At 43.3% G+C, this 17,282-nt stretch overlaps 2 protein-coding genes across 9 annotated transcripts in view; both read right to left on the bottom strand.

The window, feature by feature from the left end:
- Window positions 1-4,972, bottom strand: part of GRHL1 (grainyhead like transcription factor 1) — a 39,279-nt gene extending 34,307 nt beyond the window's left edge. For 2 of the 3 annotated variants that reach the window (XM_050316397.1, XM_050316398.1), the window contains exons 1-3: window positions 4,151-4,972; window positions 3,387-3,573; window positions 330-400 (exon numbers count right to left, since the gene is read on the bottom strand). In XM_050316397.1, coding sequence (XP_050172354.1) covers window positions 330-400; window positions 3,387-3,452 — 137 coding nt within the window. In that variant the 5' untranslated portion in view covers window positions 3,453-3,573; window positions 4,151-4,972. Of the gene's footprint in view, window positions 1-329; window positions 401-3,386; window positions 3,602-4,150 lie in introns of those variants that run through there. The other variant, XM_050316399.1, reaches the window with a different exon arrangement.
- A 2,561-nt stretch (window positions 4,973-7,533) lies between these two features.
- TAF1B (TATA-box binding protein associated factor, RNA polymerase I subunit B) overlaps window positions 7,534-17,282 on the bottom strand; it is a 53,231-nt gene continuing 43,482 nt past the window's right edge. For 2 of the 6 annotated variants that reach the window (XM_050315933.1, XM_050315937.1), the window contains exon 15: window positions 14,719-15,390. In XM_050315933.1, coding sequence (XP_050171890.1) covers window positions 15,198-15,390 — 193 coding nt within the window. In that variant the 3' untranslated portion in view covers window positions 14,719-15,197. The other 4 variants (XR_007628978.1, XM_050315936.1, XM_050315935.1 and 1 more) reach the window with 4 other exon arrangements.

The raw sequence follows: 17,282 nt of genomic DNA, 5'->3' as shown, positions 1-17,282 counted from the left end.
AAGGGTCACCAGTGACCTCCACAGCCCGGGGAAGGGGTGCCTGTGCTACCAGACTGTGCCTAATGTCAGAGAGAGCAGCTTTTGCTATGCTGACTGTATGACACTAGTACATAAAAAGCAGATGGATGGCAACAAAAAGCAGTTTGAGCCTCTTCAATCCCTATCCTGTTCCTGGGACAACACAGGAATCTAGGGGACAGAGTAAAAGCAAACAATCTCTCTCTTCCAGCACAACACAACAGTGCAGCAAGTTACTTTCCTTCAGCAGCTTTGGTGGTCTAGGAGGGAAGGGAGATAAGCAGAGAAGCAGGAATTATAAAAAATAATACCTTTTGCTATGGTCTTGTTCAGGATGTTCTACCTCTGGTTTAGCTGTTGAAGATCTTCTCTCCCTTGGAACCTGGGAAATTTAAGACATGCTACAATTCAATTCTTACTCCCACATAAAAAAAAATTATTTCCTTAAAACAGCCTTTTGGTCAAATTAAAAAAGCATTACTCTCTGATGGTCAGTCATTATTAGCATTACAGCTTGACCAGTATTCGCAGGGTTTGGGGATACCAGGCCCACCCCAGGAGATGCCCCATGGATCCCCTTGCCCTGTGCTCCTGTCAGCATCAGGTGGGGGGAAAACCAGTGCAGAAAGCCATCCATCCTTGGCTGGAACATCAGCACCAGGATGAGCAGGACCAGGAGGAGATTTCCCGAGGTTTGTGCTGGCAGTGCAGGTTTACTGCTCTGCAGGCTGGCCGAGTTCAGTTTGCTGGATGAACTCAAAGCTTGTGAAAGGACATTGCTCCATAGCCACTTCCTCAAGAACACATCCTCTCTAGGCCATCCCTCTAAGACCACTTGAGGCTCTCCTTTCTTCTTGGACACCATGGGATTTGTGGAGGACCAGGTCCAATAAGCATATTGGGATGTTACAGCTCATATTTGAGCGTGGCCACGCACAACACACTGGCCCAAGCTATATTAAATATTTTATAAACAAAAGGTAATAACCAGCGCTCTGGATTTAAGACAGCTCAATACTGCTTCTTGTATTTTATGCCATGGACATGATTTGCCCTGAAAACACAACACCAAACACACAAGTCATCTCATCCACACGCATCTTCCTGGCTGCCCTGCAAGGCCAAGGCACACAGACTGAACTCTTGGAGCTGTGGTGCCTCAGTTCCTTGGATGGAGAACACAGCCAATGCCTCAGCAACCCAAACAGCTCTTGCAACCGCTGGCACAAGCCCGTGGTGCTCAGGTCCCCTCAGCCACACAGCAAGTCCACACAAGCTCCCCTGCCAACCCACACGTAGGGCCCAGGACTTCTGCCACCCTCAACACGCCTCCTGAACAAGCAGAGTAAACACCTTCTGGTGTATGGACAGGCAAACTCCCACCACTTTCCTTTGCCGAAGCCTGTTCAGATCCTGCCTCTGTTTGCCAGCATGGGGAATTACCACTTTAGTGCTAACTCAAAAGCTGATGGAATAACTGCATGAACAGCATATTATTTAAACAGCCCCCACGTGAAAACTAAGTCCTCATTCTTACACATAACCATGAATCTCCAATAACACCAGAATTCTTAGATTTTCTATGGTAACCAGCAAAATTTGGAGAACCTGTAGCTGGAGACTGATGGGAGACCAGCACTACCTAATCTGAAAAACAAGAGTCTTCCAAGCTGCATTTGGCCATTGCTCCCAAAAGACAGATTTTTCTCAAAATTTGTTGCCTATAAGGCCTTATTAACCACAGTTGAGCAATCAAGGTAGCCCATTAGTCCAATGGAAGGAAATGAAAGTTGTTTCGTTTTGCTGATTTGGGTTTTTTTTAAATACAAAAGTGATCTCATCAGCTGCCTTTAATATTGCAGAGGGGGCGAAATAGAACTGCCTAGACATCTCTCCAACATTACTCCATAACAGCCCACAATAAATCTTTCAACCTCTAACTATTTTGCTTCACCCAGGTGTGCAGCATACTTGCTCTTCCACTGACTTTTTTCTGTACACCCACTGATACCCAAACATAAGAGGAAACCCTGAATTAGGCATTTATGTACAGCAAATCTCTTCTGCTTTGCTGAGCGTGAAGGATCAACATCAACGTTATTTTTGTAATCTACAGGTTTAAAGATCAAAATTGATTCTGTGGATTAAAATTGTTCCAGTGAAAGCATGTTGTTGTTTCTTCCTTTTTTTCCCCCCCAAAAGCATAGCAAGCACGGGCACAAAGCAGAAAGCCAGTTTTCTCACAAAAATAGCTGAATAACATCCACATCAGTGAGTCTGTGGCATTCTGTCGTGTGTGTGTGGAGAGTTAATCTCCATATTAAGCATTACAAGAATATTTTGATACATAAGACGTGTTCAACTTCTAAAAAGGGCAGGCAAGGATTTTGTCTGCACCAGGCAACCTCTCCTTGTGCTTGAAGAACATATTCAGGCTGGCACCTCCACTCACTAAGACTGAAAGGCAGTGGCCAAAATGCCAGGCACGAGAGCCAAGTCAGACTCCTGCACGCTCAGCAAAGAAAAAACAGGCATCTCCAGCCAGTAAGCCAGGCCACCATAGCACAGGCATCTGAACACAAGCAGGACCCCTCCCTGCCTGGAAATGCCTGCTGGTCTCTACTGATCTGGACTGGAGACAACTACCCTGGCTTATACTTTTGGTATTTAGGAAAGAAAGCTCAGCAAAATGCATCCCAAGCCGACCAGAATCTGTTTGACTGCTCAATTCATTTGTGAGCAACCAGGAAGGCACGTGTCTCTGAGAAGACCATGAACGCTGGGGAAGAGAACCGCAAGTGCCAAAGGATTAACAGATTACAGTAGCTGAAGCTCACTGAGGGTCAGAGAGATGCAGATAGCAACTCCTTCAGGTAGACACTTTTGCCTCACATATCACCAAGAATCTGTAGTTATAACTTAGTATCAGCTGAGACTAAGGCAACACAACAAAGCTCCAGCAAAAGCCAACGGTCCACCACGTGAGCAAAAGCAGTTTCTTTCTCCATGTACATTTACATTCAGACAGGGATATGGTACCAAAGTGTCATTCTTCATGACTATTTCTATAACTCATTGCCTTCTGCAGAGCCCAGGGTCAAGAGGTGAAGGAAGTGCTGTGGAAGCTGAAAAGCAGCAAAGTGCTACCAAACCTTCACATTAAGATCCAGGGGATCTTATTTTACTGAGCTAAAAATAAACCAGATTTCAGAAGGAGAGACGTGGAATTTTTTCCCTTTGAAAACCACATCATTTAAAGTCCTCATGATCTATTCATAGCTTCTGTCAAATCCTCTAGCAAATGACACCTTTCCCACAGGTGGAACAAGAGCTCCTCTGGCTGCCAGAGCGTACCCACGCCAATCTACCTTGTAGTAATCATACAGCAGTCCCAGGGCAGCCGCGCTGTCTTCATCCCCATTGATGCTCATCATAGCTTTGGTAGCTGCTGTAAGGGGATTTTCAAGAAAGGTTTTCCAGGCCTCATCTTCATTGGTGTAAGGACGTCTCTGAGAGTACAGAGAATCATTCTGAAGAACCAACACGGGTCTTTTACTTGAATCATAAAAAGAAAAGAAGAAATAAAGAAAGCCACCTGTTAGAACACATGAAAAACATTCCTAAAGTTCTTCAAAATAAGCTGCCCCAGTTTCACAGGGTTCACACTCTGATTCAGTATACTACAAGGATTAGTCAACACAAAAAGCCCAGAAACCTAATTCTGATCTCACTCATGCTCGGTATAAATCAGGATTAATTTGACCAAACTCAGATGGATTACACCAGCCTATATAAAAAGGCAAAGCTGTTTAAGACCACACCTGACCTGCTCATGCTCTGAATCCAACCCAGAAAGAGTTACACACACACTAGCCTACCACTTATCAAGCCTCCTATGCAATACTGCATAGAAGCTGCAACCTGTTCCAGTTACCACGTGGAACTAGAAAATGTGAATTAACGAAACATCTCTTTCCTCCAGTGCTTTCACGTGTCTTCGCTCCCAGAATATATCTAAAAACACCACCTAGAAGCTGCCCATTAGTTACAGACTACACAGGGAAATTGGTCAAGGGGACTTGAAACCAACATGGTAGTGTTTTACGCTGACAAAGGAAACCAAAAGACTTACTGCCTGGTTACTGCTGAAGTAATCCGTGACACTAGTTTGAAATATCCTCAACAGATAAGTGAAGAAAGAAAAAAAAAAAAAATCTGAGTTATTCCCTTTATGTCCCAATATTTAAAAGAGAAATTATGTTTACTCTGAACATTTTGAGATTGCTGGGAACATAACTTGGACCTTCTGCTCACAGACAAAAGCCAGACATGTGCAGAAAATGCTGTCCTGCCAGCTCAGACAACGTAGTACTTTTTTTTGTTCTATTGGTAAAATATATGCTTCTTCTTGCAAGTCAGCTCAAGATAATGTTTAAATCTGACTTTCAAAGCAGTTCAAACAGTTTTCTTTCCAGTGCAAGTGTAATATTAATTTACTGCAGATTGGCTGAGGGAAAAGGGAAGGCCTCTTTATTTTCTTAAATAATCCCAAACTTGTAATTTTTAAAACAACTAACCCCACAAAAAGCAGTTCCCCACCACCATCACACGCTTTCCCCGGTAGATAGGCATTCTTTGCATTCAGGGACTGAAATATACTACAAGTACAAAAAGTTGTGAAATAGAAAGTTGTGAAATACCCTAATCACTATAATCAGCTTAGCAGTATCCTACATTTATCACCACCTTCTACCAAAAAGATTGCAAAGCAAATTACGCGTTCGATGCTTTATCAGTTACACAAGTCATCCTGCTGAGCTTCCATCGGACAGCTTTGGCTGAGCTGAAGACACTGAAAGCAATTGGGAGTTTCCAGGACTTGTAAGAGCACTTTGTGGTTATAAATCAGTATTATACAGTTGGCAAAAAGCAAACAACGACGACAAAGGAGACAAGCTCCTGCACCAAGCCCTTTCTTTAGGTCTCCATACGTATCTGTGTACACAACAAAATGCAGATACCTCTGGTATTGAGGACATCTTCCTTCTATCAAAGTCAGGGGAGAAATAGAAGACAAAGCAGAACTTTCTTCAGGGACATGATACAAGCTCCTATTCTACACAATGTGATAAAACAAGCCTCAAATACCCATCACAAACAGGTAAGTCCTCCAGTTACACTCTCATAGAGAAAAGGTAACTGGAAGTAACCTGGGTGCAGTTCACTTGATCCATCCCTGCCAAGCTGAAGGGATAAGTCAGCCTTGCTGGAACTCACAGCGCTAAGCTGATTCCCTCTGGCAAAGCAACTCACATGTGAAGAGAGAACCAAGGAAGAACCAAAAATACTGAGAACTAAAGGAGCAACTAACCAGAAACATAGCAAATGCAAAACCTACATATTTTAGTGTGACTTGTTATTGAAACACACAAATATAATGCACACTGCCCTACACGTAAAGCACCCCACTACAGACAGCGCAGAAAAAATTATTTGCAGAATTATCAAGAGAAACGCAGGGTTTGGCAGGAACGTAATCCTTTAGGAAAAACACAGCTTCTTTCAGGAAAGCAAGAACATATTAATGATAGAAGGCAAACATATTTTTCCAAAGTGTTAAAAGATAACTGGCATGAGGATTTGCTTACAAAGTAGTGGATGTGTCCAGCAAAGGCTGGAATTAAGTTTCCTACTGCAGTTTCAATAACTTCTGAATTTTATTTTCTACGTGAATCCAGTGGACGCAGAGAAGTATTACAAAAAGCAGATACTCTCTCTTTGCCTGCGATGATCCCCCAGCACTCAACACTCTGTGTTCAGATCACAGAAACTATTTCTACTTACTCTGCTGATCCAGGATCCTGCCTTCTTTTCCCTCACCCTGCAATTTACCTGGCGTCGCTCAGGGCTGCCCAGCCACGCTGTAGCTGCTCCTGCACAGCGCACACCTTTAATGCTGAGGCAGCACCAAGGATTTCCCTCACCGTCTCCTGCGTGCCAGAACAGCGAAGTGCACGTAACCAAACTGCTACGGCCTTATCTACTAAGTGTCACTGGAAATAAGAACACCTATGAAAAATCCTAATGACAGAGACGAGTTAGCGAGCTGCTGCACTAGAGTCCTCTTTATAGGGTAGCATATTGAAATAAAAACTTCGGTAAAAACCTATGCTTTCCCTAGGAAAGGAGTGTGTTGAGTCACCAACCATTAAAAGTGTAGAAATTTTATAATGGATTCTTCAAATCAGTTCAGAGTTACCCCATACTCTGGCATTCGAGCGCCCATGGCCACCGTCTACAGACGGACACGGTGACAAGTGCAGGAACAGACCCGAATCTTTAAACACCGCCGGGGATCCGCTTGAAGGCGACGTCTCACATTCACCACCACGGAGGTGCATCACTCACACCTCGAGCTCAGTTTAACTCTTTCCGCACTCCGTTTCGGCTACTCCGGGGTCGCCGCAGCCGAGCTCGCCGGGAGCTCCCCTTACCTGCCGAAGTCCACCTTGCCGGAGGGATGCGCCTCGTAGAAGTCCATGGGGGCCGCTGCGGCCGCCGGGCAGCGGCGCGGGGGCTCGGCCCGGTCCCTCAGCCCCGGCACAGGGGGCTCCCGGCGCTGCTCCGCGCCCGCTGCTCCCGACGGCGCGGCCGCCGCCGCCGCCGCCCGCATTTAAGGCGCGGCCCCGCGGGGCGGGGGGCGGCCCCACGCCTCGCTGAGGGGATCGGGTTTCAAAGCCGGCCCGGCCTCGCCGCTCGCCCCGCGGGGCGGGGTGGCCGCCGGGGTCGCCCCGCGGCGCCGCAGGACCCCCCTCCGGGGCTCAGCCCCCCCTTCGCCCCCCGCCATTTCGCACCGCCCCGCCGCAGCCTCCGGTCACTCCCCCACAGAGAGGACGGAGAGGGGCGGACCCCGGCACAGCGGCTCCCCCGGCCCGGCCCCGGGCAGCGAGCCCCTCTAGCCGCAGCCCCCCGGCGGGGCGGCGACACCGGTCGGACCGGCCGCGGTGGTTCTTCCCCCGCCCGGCTCACTCACTTGTCGTAGTCCTGTGTCATGTCTGGCGGAGCAGCGGGCGGCAGAACTGGCCGGGCGGGTCGGGACGAGCAGCGCCTGCACCGCCGCTCCCACGGCTTTTGTCGGCTGCTCTCGCCCGCTCAGGTGCTCCCGCAGCCGCAGGTGGCCGCGCGCCGCGCCGCGCCCCCCATTGGCTGCAGCGGAAAGGGGGGCGGGGCCAACGCGCGGCCATTGGGCGGCCGGCGCGGGGGGCGGGGCCGGCGCGTGCGGAGCCCGGAGGGCGCTGAGGGAGCGGAGCGGGGCGGGCGGCGGGAGAGACCCCGGGACGGGGCACCGGGAGAGACCCCGGGACGGGGCACCGGGGCCGCCTAGAGTGGCTGCCACCCCCCGGGACCCGCCCCTGCACTGGGGCTCACGCTGGGGGACGGGGGAAGTACCCTGGGATCCTTCTCCTTCTCTCCCGTCCCATATAACTTTTTTTTTTTTTTTTCCCATGTACTACACCCACTTTTAGGAAAATCTAAACGAAACACAATTGTATGAATTGTTTTTAATATAACTTTAATCTGCGGAGGGGAGACCTAGATTGAACGTTTGGGGCCATTTCTTTGTAGAAAGACTGATAAGACAGTGGAAGGGGCTACCCAGGGAGGTGGTGGAGTCACCGTCCCTGGAGGTGTTCAGGGAAAGGCTGGACAAGGCAGGCGGTGCCATGGTCTAGTTGACAGGGTGGTGATTGGTCATAGTTGGACTCAATGACCTCAGAGGTCTTTTCCAACCTGACTGATTCTGTGCATTTGCACAAGCACTACAGCAGCTGCCCAAGGGCAGTGGATCCATGTGTCATTTGGTGCCTTACAGATGAACCCAGGTTTGTGGAGAAAGGGAGGTTTACAATGCAGTTACTGCTGCAAATGCATCGAAATCCTCCAGTTTAACACCAGCAGCAACATCACAAACACACCAGCTATATCCAAAGTGGCATGCATGAAGTTAAATCAGAAAGATCTTCAGTTTCTCCTTGAGAAATAAGGGTGGGAGGTTGCTTGTTTAAGTAACAAGTTGAATCAAACCCATACAGCAACGATGCTATCTATCAGATGTCAAGATGCTTCAGATAGCTACTGTAATTTAAAAGTATGCTAACTAATAAGAGGTCTCTCCTTCTAGGTCAAAATCTCTTCCCTATTTGTACAGGATATACTCCAATGCAAAATTATAGAAGGACAATTCAAGCAGCCAACCAAAGGAAATAGGAAACTGAAGAGAACAAACTTTAACTAAGGGTCTAATCCTGGAAGTTGCTTAATATCCTCTGACTGGATTACAACTAGCATTCTAGAAACAAAATGCTTTGTTTAGATCTGCAAACATTGCCACTAGGATGGCAAAGATAAATATCATTCAATACTGAAGTAGGATCTCTACAAAGTGAAATGAACTGATGTAAATTGTTTTTTATGACATGCAGTAAAAGGTATTCCACATTTTTAAACAGTTTAAAAAATCTAATTCAAGATTACATAGAAAAGAATTTCTTACCTGTCCTCGCATATGAAAAAAATACTATAATCTGATGAAGATGTCAGAAAGTTACATTTTTCCAAACAAGTATAACTCACTTTGCTTCCAACAGAAATCACAAAAATAGCTCCAAATCACAAGCTCTGGGAAGGACTGCTGGCTTTGTTAGGTGTCATTCAGTCCTCACATTCCCTGCATCTGTTCATAGAATTCTGGGATATGCAGACACAATTGCTGCTTTTTGGCACAGGTGCAAACTTTTCATTAACAATAAAATATAATATTGCCCTGTAGCCGTAGGTGACCCAGATGCAGTACGTGCTGGAGTTCAGTCACATGTTTACATTGCACCCAAATTGCTAAAATGTTAGTAATGTACCATGCTTGGTATTCCTACTTAACTTGAGTTTACCATGATTTTATTCCAAATAACTCAAAGGTGTTTGCCTTTGCAAAAGGGATGACTTTTCTTAACAGCCTGATACACTGATGAAAACTTGGTTATCGCCATAGCAATCTCTTCCACATTCAGGAGACAATGATATAAACACTGGATTGTGACACCACTGACTAATCTGCCGGTCACAATCTAGACTCTGCAACACCACTGGTAGGTGTATTTATGTGATGTCACTAACTGGGTTGCATCATCACCAAGTAAAATCAGGCAAGAAGCACACAGGGATTTGGCAGAGCCTTGGCTGCGGCCTAAAGCCATGCCTGGTGTGGCAGTGCTCTGGCAGGACTCCCCTTGCTCTGCACTGGTTGGTGTTCCCTATAACTTCTTCCCTCGCTCAGCCTTTTTGCCTCAATCACACTGCTCTCCTCCACCTTTCATGTCCTTCCCTTTACCCTTCCTTCTGCCTCTGTCATGCCTTCAGCTTTCTCCTTCCCTTCTTCATGCATTCATTTCCTTTTAAACGAATCCCACTAAAAACACGTAAGGAACCCTACCCCAACGTAAGGAACCCCCCCACACACACGTAATTGTATGACATTGGAAGCCATCTGACCAAGCACTGTCTTGTTCCTGCATGCCCCTCTTCCTAGTCTGTCTTTTGACACTGCCATCTAGAAAAAATGGGATTTATTCTGGACAAGAATTAGCTGCTGTTATGACTTACCTAACAAATATGGTTTTCAAATCTCATACCTGATAATTACCATCTACGCGCACTGGTCATTCACACCTGTGTAATAAACAAACAAGTTGCATCAGGTTTGTAGCAGTACTTTTGATTTCACAAAATGTGCCAGGGAGTCAAAACAAGATACTTTCTGCTTAATCTAAGCCTGCAAGATACAAGGGCCAGGCTGCAGAGTTGGCTGTAAAGAGCAGCAAAGCTTCTACACTCTCCATTACACACCACGCCAGGAAGGCTTTCCTTCTCTGCCACAGGCCTGTGGTCGCTAAGGGTAGAGCTGGAAAAGTGATCCCAAAGCTGATTGCTGATCCCTGCAGAATAAACCTGAAGGCATCAAAGGGCTTAAAAAGAAAAAAAAAAAAAAAAGAAAAGCCCAGACAGAGTTTTCTTGAACTCACTAGAAATTGAGGTGAAAGCAGGCACAATGGAATAGACAAGTGACAGCAAAAACAAAGCAGGAAATGCCTTGTAGGAAAAAGATGGAAAAGCTGGGGGTAGGGGGAAGGATAAAGAAATAAACGAAAGCACAATGTGTGAAATATGGAACAAACAGTTTTCTTTTCACTTCAGTCATATTCCTGTATGCAATCTTGCAGACATTCCTTAAAGATTCCCTTTTGATTCCGTACTTATCCCTAAACATAATGTGGACACTGTTGCAAGCATACAGACTATTCAGGGACAGTAGGTGCAGTTCCATTAGCCTGTCTGAGGACACTCTGAAATATAACACTGTAAATTAATCAATTTTGTAGCAGCCTATATATTAAAAATAGCCTGAAACCTGAAGTTTTATTGACGTTAAAATCTTTAGCACGTCATCCAGTCTCACTGAACATTTATTGTCTTTACTCAGCACTGCGCTTTCCCCAGTACTGACTGCTGTGTCCATAGGTCTTGCCACGTGGGCTGACCCTGGTGTAGTGAGAGACCAGCATGTGCAGGTCCTTCACTGCACGCTGTGATCCGCTTTGCTCTGCAGCACAGAAAGCACCCAGCTGCCCACTCAGGAGTTACAAATGCCACGGGTCCCAGTTCAACGAACAAAAATGGTTTGCTACAATTTTATACCGACAAAGCATGGCAGAAGCATCCCAGCATCCAGACCAAGCTCTAAGATCACAACACAGGCACTGAACACACTCAGTGGCATTGTCATGAGGCAATGGCAGGGGCTGCATCCACTGCTGGGGCAACAGGGTGGTCTATGAGCAGGCACAGAATGCTTCCACAATAGAGACCAGCCATGTGAGACTCAGAAGAAAATACAACCACATTCCTCTGGCAAAATACCTGATGTGCTGCTGGAGGCAGAGCGTAGATGCCGAGGACTGGGAAGATGTGTTCTGGCTCTGGAAATGCTGCCCTTAGCAGCTGTACAAGGGCAGCAATAACCTCATGTGAGGACACAAGCATCCATCTCCTGTTCTGCTAATCCTTACTCTTGTTCACTGTTTCAGCAGCATCCTAGCAGAAACAGCAGTGAGAGGTCTTTCACATATGCCTGTTTCCACTCTTGGCATCTCCTTTTTGCTCTCCCTCATCTAATCTGGCCACGAACAAAAGGAGCTTCACACATGAGGAGCAACAAAATCAGTAACTGTGGAGGAGATGCTGCAGAGAAAGCATCCTGCATTTAGTACACGCAGTGAGAGACTGCTTTGACCAATCCACACACTAACATGCTCAGCCAGGAAATATGTGCTGGGAAGCTCATCTCATTTTGGATCAAAATAGGAGATTCATTACACAGAATTATCCTGACTTTTCTCTGCCTGTGAAGAAGAATAAAACTTACTCAGCCTGACATGGGGAAAGGACAGATGAACTAAATTGGCAGACACCTTATTCAGGGATTTAACATTTTCAGACTTTACCTGTTCCAAAGGCCCTGTGGGTGTTGGTTCTTTTGTTCCTGACCCTGCAAAAGGATTCTCTTGACAATTTACCACAAATATCCTGAAATAATTTTTTATTCAGATCTAACTAAAGTCTTTTTTGTTCATAAAGGGAGAAAAGTCACTTGAGGAAGGGACTTGTGAGCTTTCCAAGAAGTTATGATATTCACTGCCTTGCCTGCAATACTGCACGAAGCTCTCTCAAATCTTCTAAACACTATTTGTGTTCCAGGGTTTGTCTGAAAATGGGCTAGGAAAGATGTAATTGCAGTGAAGCCCATGCAAATCACTACAGCCAATAAATTAGACTAGCACTGGTTGCAGGCATTGGACTTTGCTGATTCTCATTCTCTGGTTAAATCATGTTCAGGGCCTTCACTCTGTGTAAGAAGTTAAGGAGAAAGTCAAACACCCCTCCTTCATGTCTGGAAAACAATAAAAACTTTAAAAAGAAAAATGTCTTTGACTGAGACTAAGTTGATACGCAGACACACTGAGGTAGTGAAAGACTAGGAAGGGTAAAATACAAATTCTGCTGAAGGCTATACCTTAAAAAAAAAAAAAAGAGACATCTGTCATATTACTTCACTGAAACAACAGAAAGCTTGCCTTATTTAGGAGAATTCATAAAGCAAATTTACTTTTGCACTCTTAAAGACAGAAAAAAACTGTGTTAAAATATAACATTCAAACTAGCAAAACAACTAAATTCACTTTAGAAGACACATAAAGGTCTTAGAAAAACTGATTTGCTATTGTCTAAGTTAATAATTAAGTCTTCTCAATATATACGGTTTCAAAAATTTAGTCTAAAAAACTTCACTTGCCTTTTATCTACATACTTAAGAACTGTCTGTCATTCAAGTTTTAGAGTAAGAAACAAAACAAGGTGACCCTGTTACTCAGCATTTCCACAGGAGTAAGTACAAAAAAGTAGCCAGCAGAAAACTGAGCTTTAACTGGACACTTTCAGCAAATAGTTACAGAAAGGAGATGTAATTTCAAAATGGATAGAAGAGGTGGTTGCAAGAGCTGGGCTGTGCAGACACCCCACCCTTCAGCTATCCACAGGCAGCTCTCTGTTCCACCAGTGTGGCTCCGCCTCTAGGCTGCATTAACTGGACCCAGAGTAGCTGTCCCAAGAGACCTCAACTACACTTCACTGAAGATAAGGCACTCTTGTGGCTCAATAACTCCTTAAACCATCATTACTCCAGTGTAAGTGTTGATTGATTAAACTGGATAGAACTAACATTAAGCATTTTTGGGGCACACCCTTTATTTTAAACCTGACTCTTAACCTATGTGTCCAGAAGGCACATGGCTCTTGATGATTAACTACAAGCTTTATTCCAGTTTATTAAAGTACAGCCTTAATTTAGCCTAACATCTAAGGGAGCTTTCTTATGTTTGTAACAATGTAACAATGAACACAGTATTTTTAATTTATGAAGCTCAGATTTTACTACTACAGTAGTTTTAAAAGAAAGGTATACCTATAATTAAGTGCATAAGTCTTTCAAACAACAACTTCTGAATTAAATTAATCCTTTATGTATAACAAGGTGTCTTTTAAATAGTTAATTCAAAACTTTAACAGATAGTACAGTAAAAAGAATGAGACAGTCGCTTGAGCAAGCACTGCTGAAAATAGCGACAATGTGTATTACACTTCTGTAGACTTTTTAACCTATACAAATAATCATCTAGAAAAAGAACAATGAATAATTTTACCAAATAGTTACAAACTTCAGTAATTCACTCAGGTGAGGTCAAATGTAATAGATAATATCTAATTTTACAACACAAACACCAGACACAAGATGAGATTTAAACTGGTATGTTCCAAGTCTATTAAGGTAAACATCAGTTCAAGACACACCTCACCAGAAGTCTGAGGTACCTGGCACAGATTTAGACATACTGAACTGTACCCACTTATGAAATCTCTAACATAGACCAAGTAACAATTCAGTCTGCTCCTTCCTCTTCCTCTACCAAGCACAGTTTAGCTCTGAATGGCTAAAACTATGCCTTCTCATCTGCATGTTACAGTCACTTTATAGGACCACTGCTCTAAATCCCTATGCTAAAATAACTAATTAAAATACCTGGAAAAGTAAAAACTTGCACCCAAACTGTGTCTTACCTGTCACCTCAAGTCAGGACACTGTGCTTAATTAGCTCCTGCCTCTACTGTGTCAGCAGAGCCTCCTTGTTTGCCGGTATTTCCACTAACTCTTTAAAACTTGCCTCCAATAGTCTTGTCTGCTCTACCTGTGCTTGAAATACTGCTTTATCACTTAGCTCCAGACAGGTGGGGCAGCACATCACCTCTTTTATCATTCACCTGTTCCCACTTTTTAAACAACAGCTTCATGGATTGAACTGCAACAGATTTGAAACCCTCTGCAGTCGACTTGCTGAACTGATTACCTTCCCAGATTACACTTCACTGAAGCGCTTGCTCAGGGAGGAAGCTATTCCTCTTTGTGAAGTCTGCAGGCACCATTAGTTATAATAATACTGAGAAACAGCAGTTGATTTTGGTTTAGATCAAATAGATTTGGCAAGTTCTGTACTCCATACTGGTGGTTGGAGTTGCTGAATTTAATTTCATGCAGCTGAAAGCAGGAGTATTCATTTGGGTATCTATGCAACATCTCAGTTCAACATATATATATGTTACAGTGTCTTTCATGTAGTGGCAGCACCCAACTTCATTTACCTGTCATCTGGGACAGCGTAAAAACACGGTGCATAAATAAGATGGAGCATGAGAAACTGGTAGAATAGCCAATCTGCTGAAGATGCTGGGCTATAAAGCAGTCAGAAGAAATTCCAGGCTATGACAGCAGCCTTGCAAAAGAGGAACAATGGGAGGACCTGGCAGTTACCATTGCACAAGAAATAGGATGAGATTTTATACCAGGTATGAAAGTATCTACAAAATCTGTGATGCCTCAAGTGGAACGTGGACCTGAAAGGTGTTAACTTGAACGAGAGGCTCAGCCGTAACCAAGACACTGGGAGATTAAACAGGATGTAAGGAAATGTAGAAAACAGTGCCAGAGTTGTTCCAGAACAGCCTGTTTAGAAATAATTACTAAAAGGTGATATGAAAGCATCAACCAACTGCTCCTTTATTTGTTAAAATAGTATTTAAAAACAAAACAAACATTATTTTCTAGAAATACATTTAATGTCATACAACGGTAAGTAAAAAAATAGATATTTTAATTGCAAAATCTCACAATAATTAAATGTTAACATGCTATCCAGTATACTCCAAGTATGTACAACGTATGCCTCAAAAAACGTTATTTTCACAGCTTCCTGTTCACTCTGATGCAAAGTAATGAAATAAATGGTGATTAACAGTTTCCTTGGCAGTTCCCTTTCCCAGCTGGATAACCATGACTTAAATTATAGATAAAATGACATTAAAACTAAAGTACAGTAGTAGATCTCAGCACTACTATCTTAACAAAAAATTTCCATGCCAACAAAATAATCAGTATAAGTTTAGACGTGATACCATGGTTTGGGATCCAAACAAGTAATTTACATGGGTTTAATACTGGGAGTTTTAGGTCAGTTTTACTTCCTTAGGACCGTGTTGTATTTTAGCTTTTTATAGAGTTTTTTATTAAAAAGTTTGTGTTCTATCATACACACCTCATCATGGATATAAGAGGGCTGAATCCTCAGAAGAAAGGAAAATAACCTTAATACAAAATGGTAACTCTGGGGAAAGTCCACTTCTCTGTAATGAGCCAGATGACCACACAGTCTGAAAAGAAATGGAGGGGAAAAGAAAAAAAAAAGCCCTAAATTATAAGTGCATTTAGTTAGTATTTAGCTAGCATTTATATATTTAATTGTAATTAGAGGCAGACTCTACATTTTACCAACAGCATAAATCATGACTGTAGTTTACAATGTCAATTCTGTGAAGTGATCCACTCCTGCAAAACCTTGAATAGGGGACTGGACCAAGACATGTTCAGAGCTGGTGCAAAGTAAGAAGGAAAAGCCTGCACAGCTTGTCACATTATGAATCACAATCTTACTCAACCAGGCAAAGAATATGTCCTTTGCCTTTCAAGACTAAATGGAACCACTGTTTGTTCTGCCAGTTTTTAGCAAATGTAGCAAAGTATGAACATGGCTTCCTCACCATATTTTTAAAATTTCTAAGACTGTCCAATACAGACACCCCAGGCTCTTTACTCTGTTCTTTGCCTACTCGCTCCGTAGGGTTCCCCTCTCATCTTCCTAACATTATGTCATGGGATAATAACCCATTAATTTATTGTCCTTTGTGTGATAAATACAAATTACCTGTCTAGAAAAAAGAGAAAAGTTAAGTCAATGGAGTAACACAGGAAATATTGGAGAAAACACTGTCCAGCTCAAGAGAAAGTAATTAGTGCTGTAAAAGCCTTCTGCTTAATTACTTTGCAGCTTTTGTGGTGAAAATGTTAATGAAAATGATGAGGAGATTTTATTGATGAAGTATAAAATGAAAATAGCAGACTGGACCTGCTGGTAACAACTGTCAGACTGAACAAAAGATGGCACAGAGGATAAACTGCAAAGATAGCCCTGTAAACATTAAGTTCAGCAGCTTAGGTTGGAAAAATACTCTCTTCTGAGTAAGTCTCAAAATTGTTTTTATTAAAAGTGATCAGTTTAAAATACTATAAAATCTGGACACTTCAATTTTGGGAAAAATGTACTATACATTGATACGGGCATTCAAGTGCTATTCACCATATATATTCACCTATGCATCTTCTAACTTACCGAGTATTGCCTTGGGATGCGGAGAAGCACAGTTTAAAATTTTCCCTGTCTCTGGTTCAGAGCAGCTGTCTTAAATATTCACCAGAACAAGGACTGGGATCTGTCTGTCCCAATTTAGAGGTAAGTGTGCTAATTACTAGACTATAGAGTCATTTGCTCTCTCCCTCTGGCCCAGCAAACATTTACATTTTACCTCAAACTGGAGGAACAGACAGACCCATCCTGAGTGCCACACAAGCCGCACTTCAAGATGCAGAGCCTTTGTTTAAAGCCTCCCAAAGTCTGGCAGATTGGAAATCTGAAACTAGTTCTCCCACACTGTATATCCCATCCTCGGCCCTACCTCACACCCCCAAAAAGCATTAGAACATTTTTCACACATTGTAATACCTCATATATAGAATCATAACATAATTTAGGTTGGAAAAGACTTTAGGATTATTGAGTACAACTCCTGTCACTTAAAGACTTCCACAGAAAACCAGTTTAGAATCCAGTTGAAAATGGAAAGTTTTAAAATAAAAGAAAATGTAAAAGCATTTCAGCAACCATTTGACTGATCTCAGCTTTGCTGACACTGCAATTACACTTTACTCCTAGGATTAAACCATTTCAGTAGTCCCAGTTAGGCCATGCTGATTTTTGGGGAAAGCGAATTTCTAAGTTTGTTTTTAGTTCTATTATACATACACACACTTGCATAGGATAAACCCTCATATCTGAGGGAGTAGATGTTGTTTTCCAGTGTTAAGTAAGTGTCAGATGTATAATTAACTACTTGCATTGCAAATGATATAATGGGAAATTTAACTGGTAAGAATTTAAATTCAAATCTTGTTTTATGAAGGCTATGACAGTTTCCCATTAACATTTTCA

The sequence above is a fragment of the Myiozetetes cayanensis genome, unplaced genomic scaffold (assembly GCF_022539395.1).
Source record: "Myiozetetes cayanensis isolate MyiCay16 unplaced genomic scaffold, myiCay2020 scf2-11, whole genome shotgun sequence".
Taxonomy (NCBI): Eukaryota; Metazoa; Chordata; class Aves; order Passeriformes; family Tyrannidae; genus Myiozetetes; species Myiozetetes cayanensis.
Note: the sequence above shows the minus strand (reverse complement) of the source record. Positions and strands in the feature narration are given on the sequence as shown.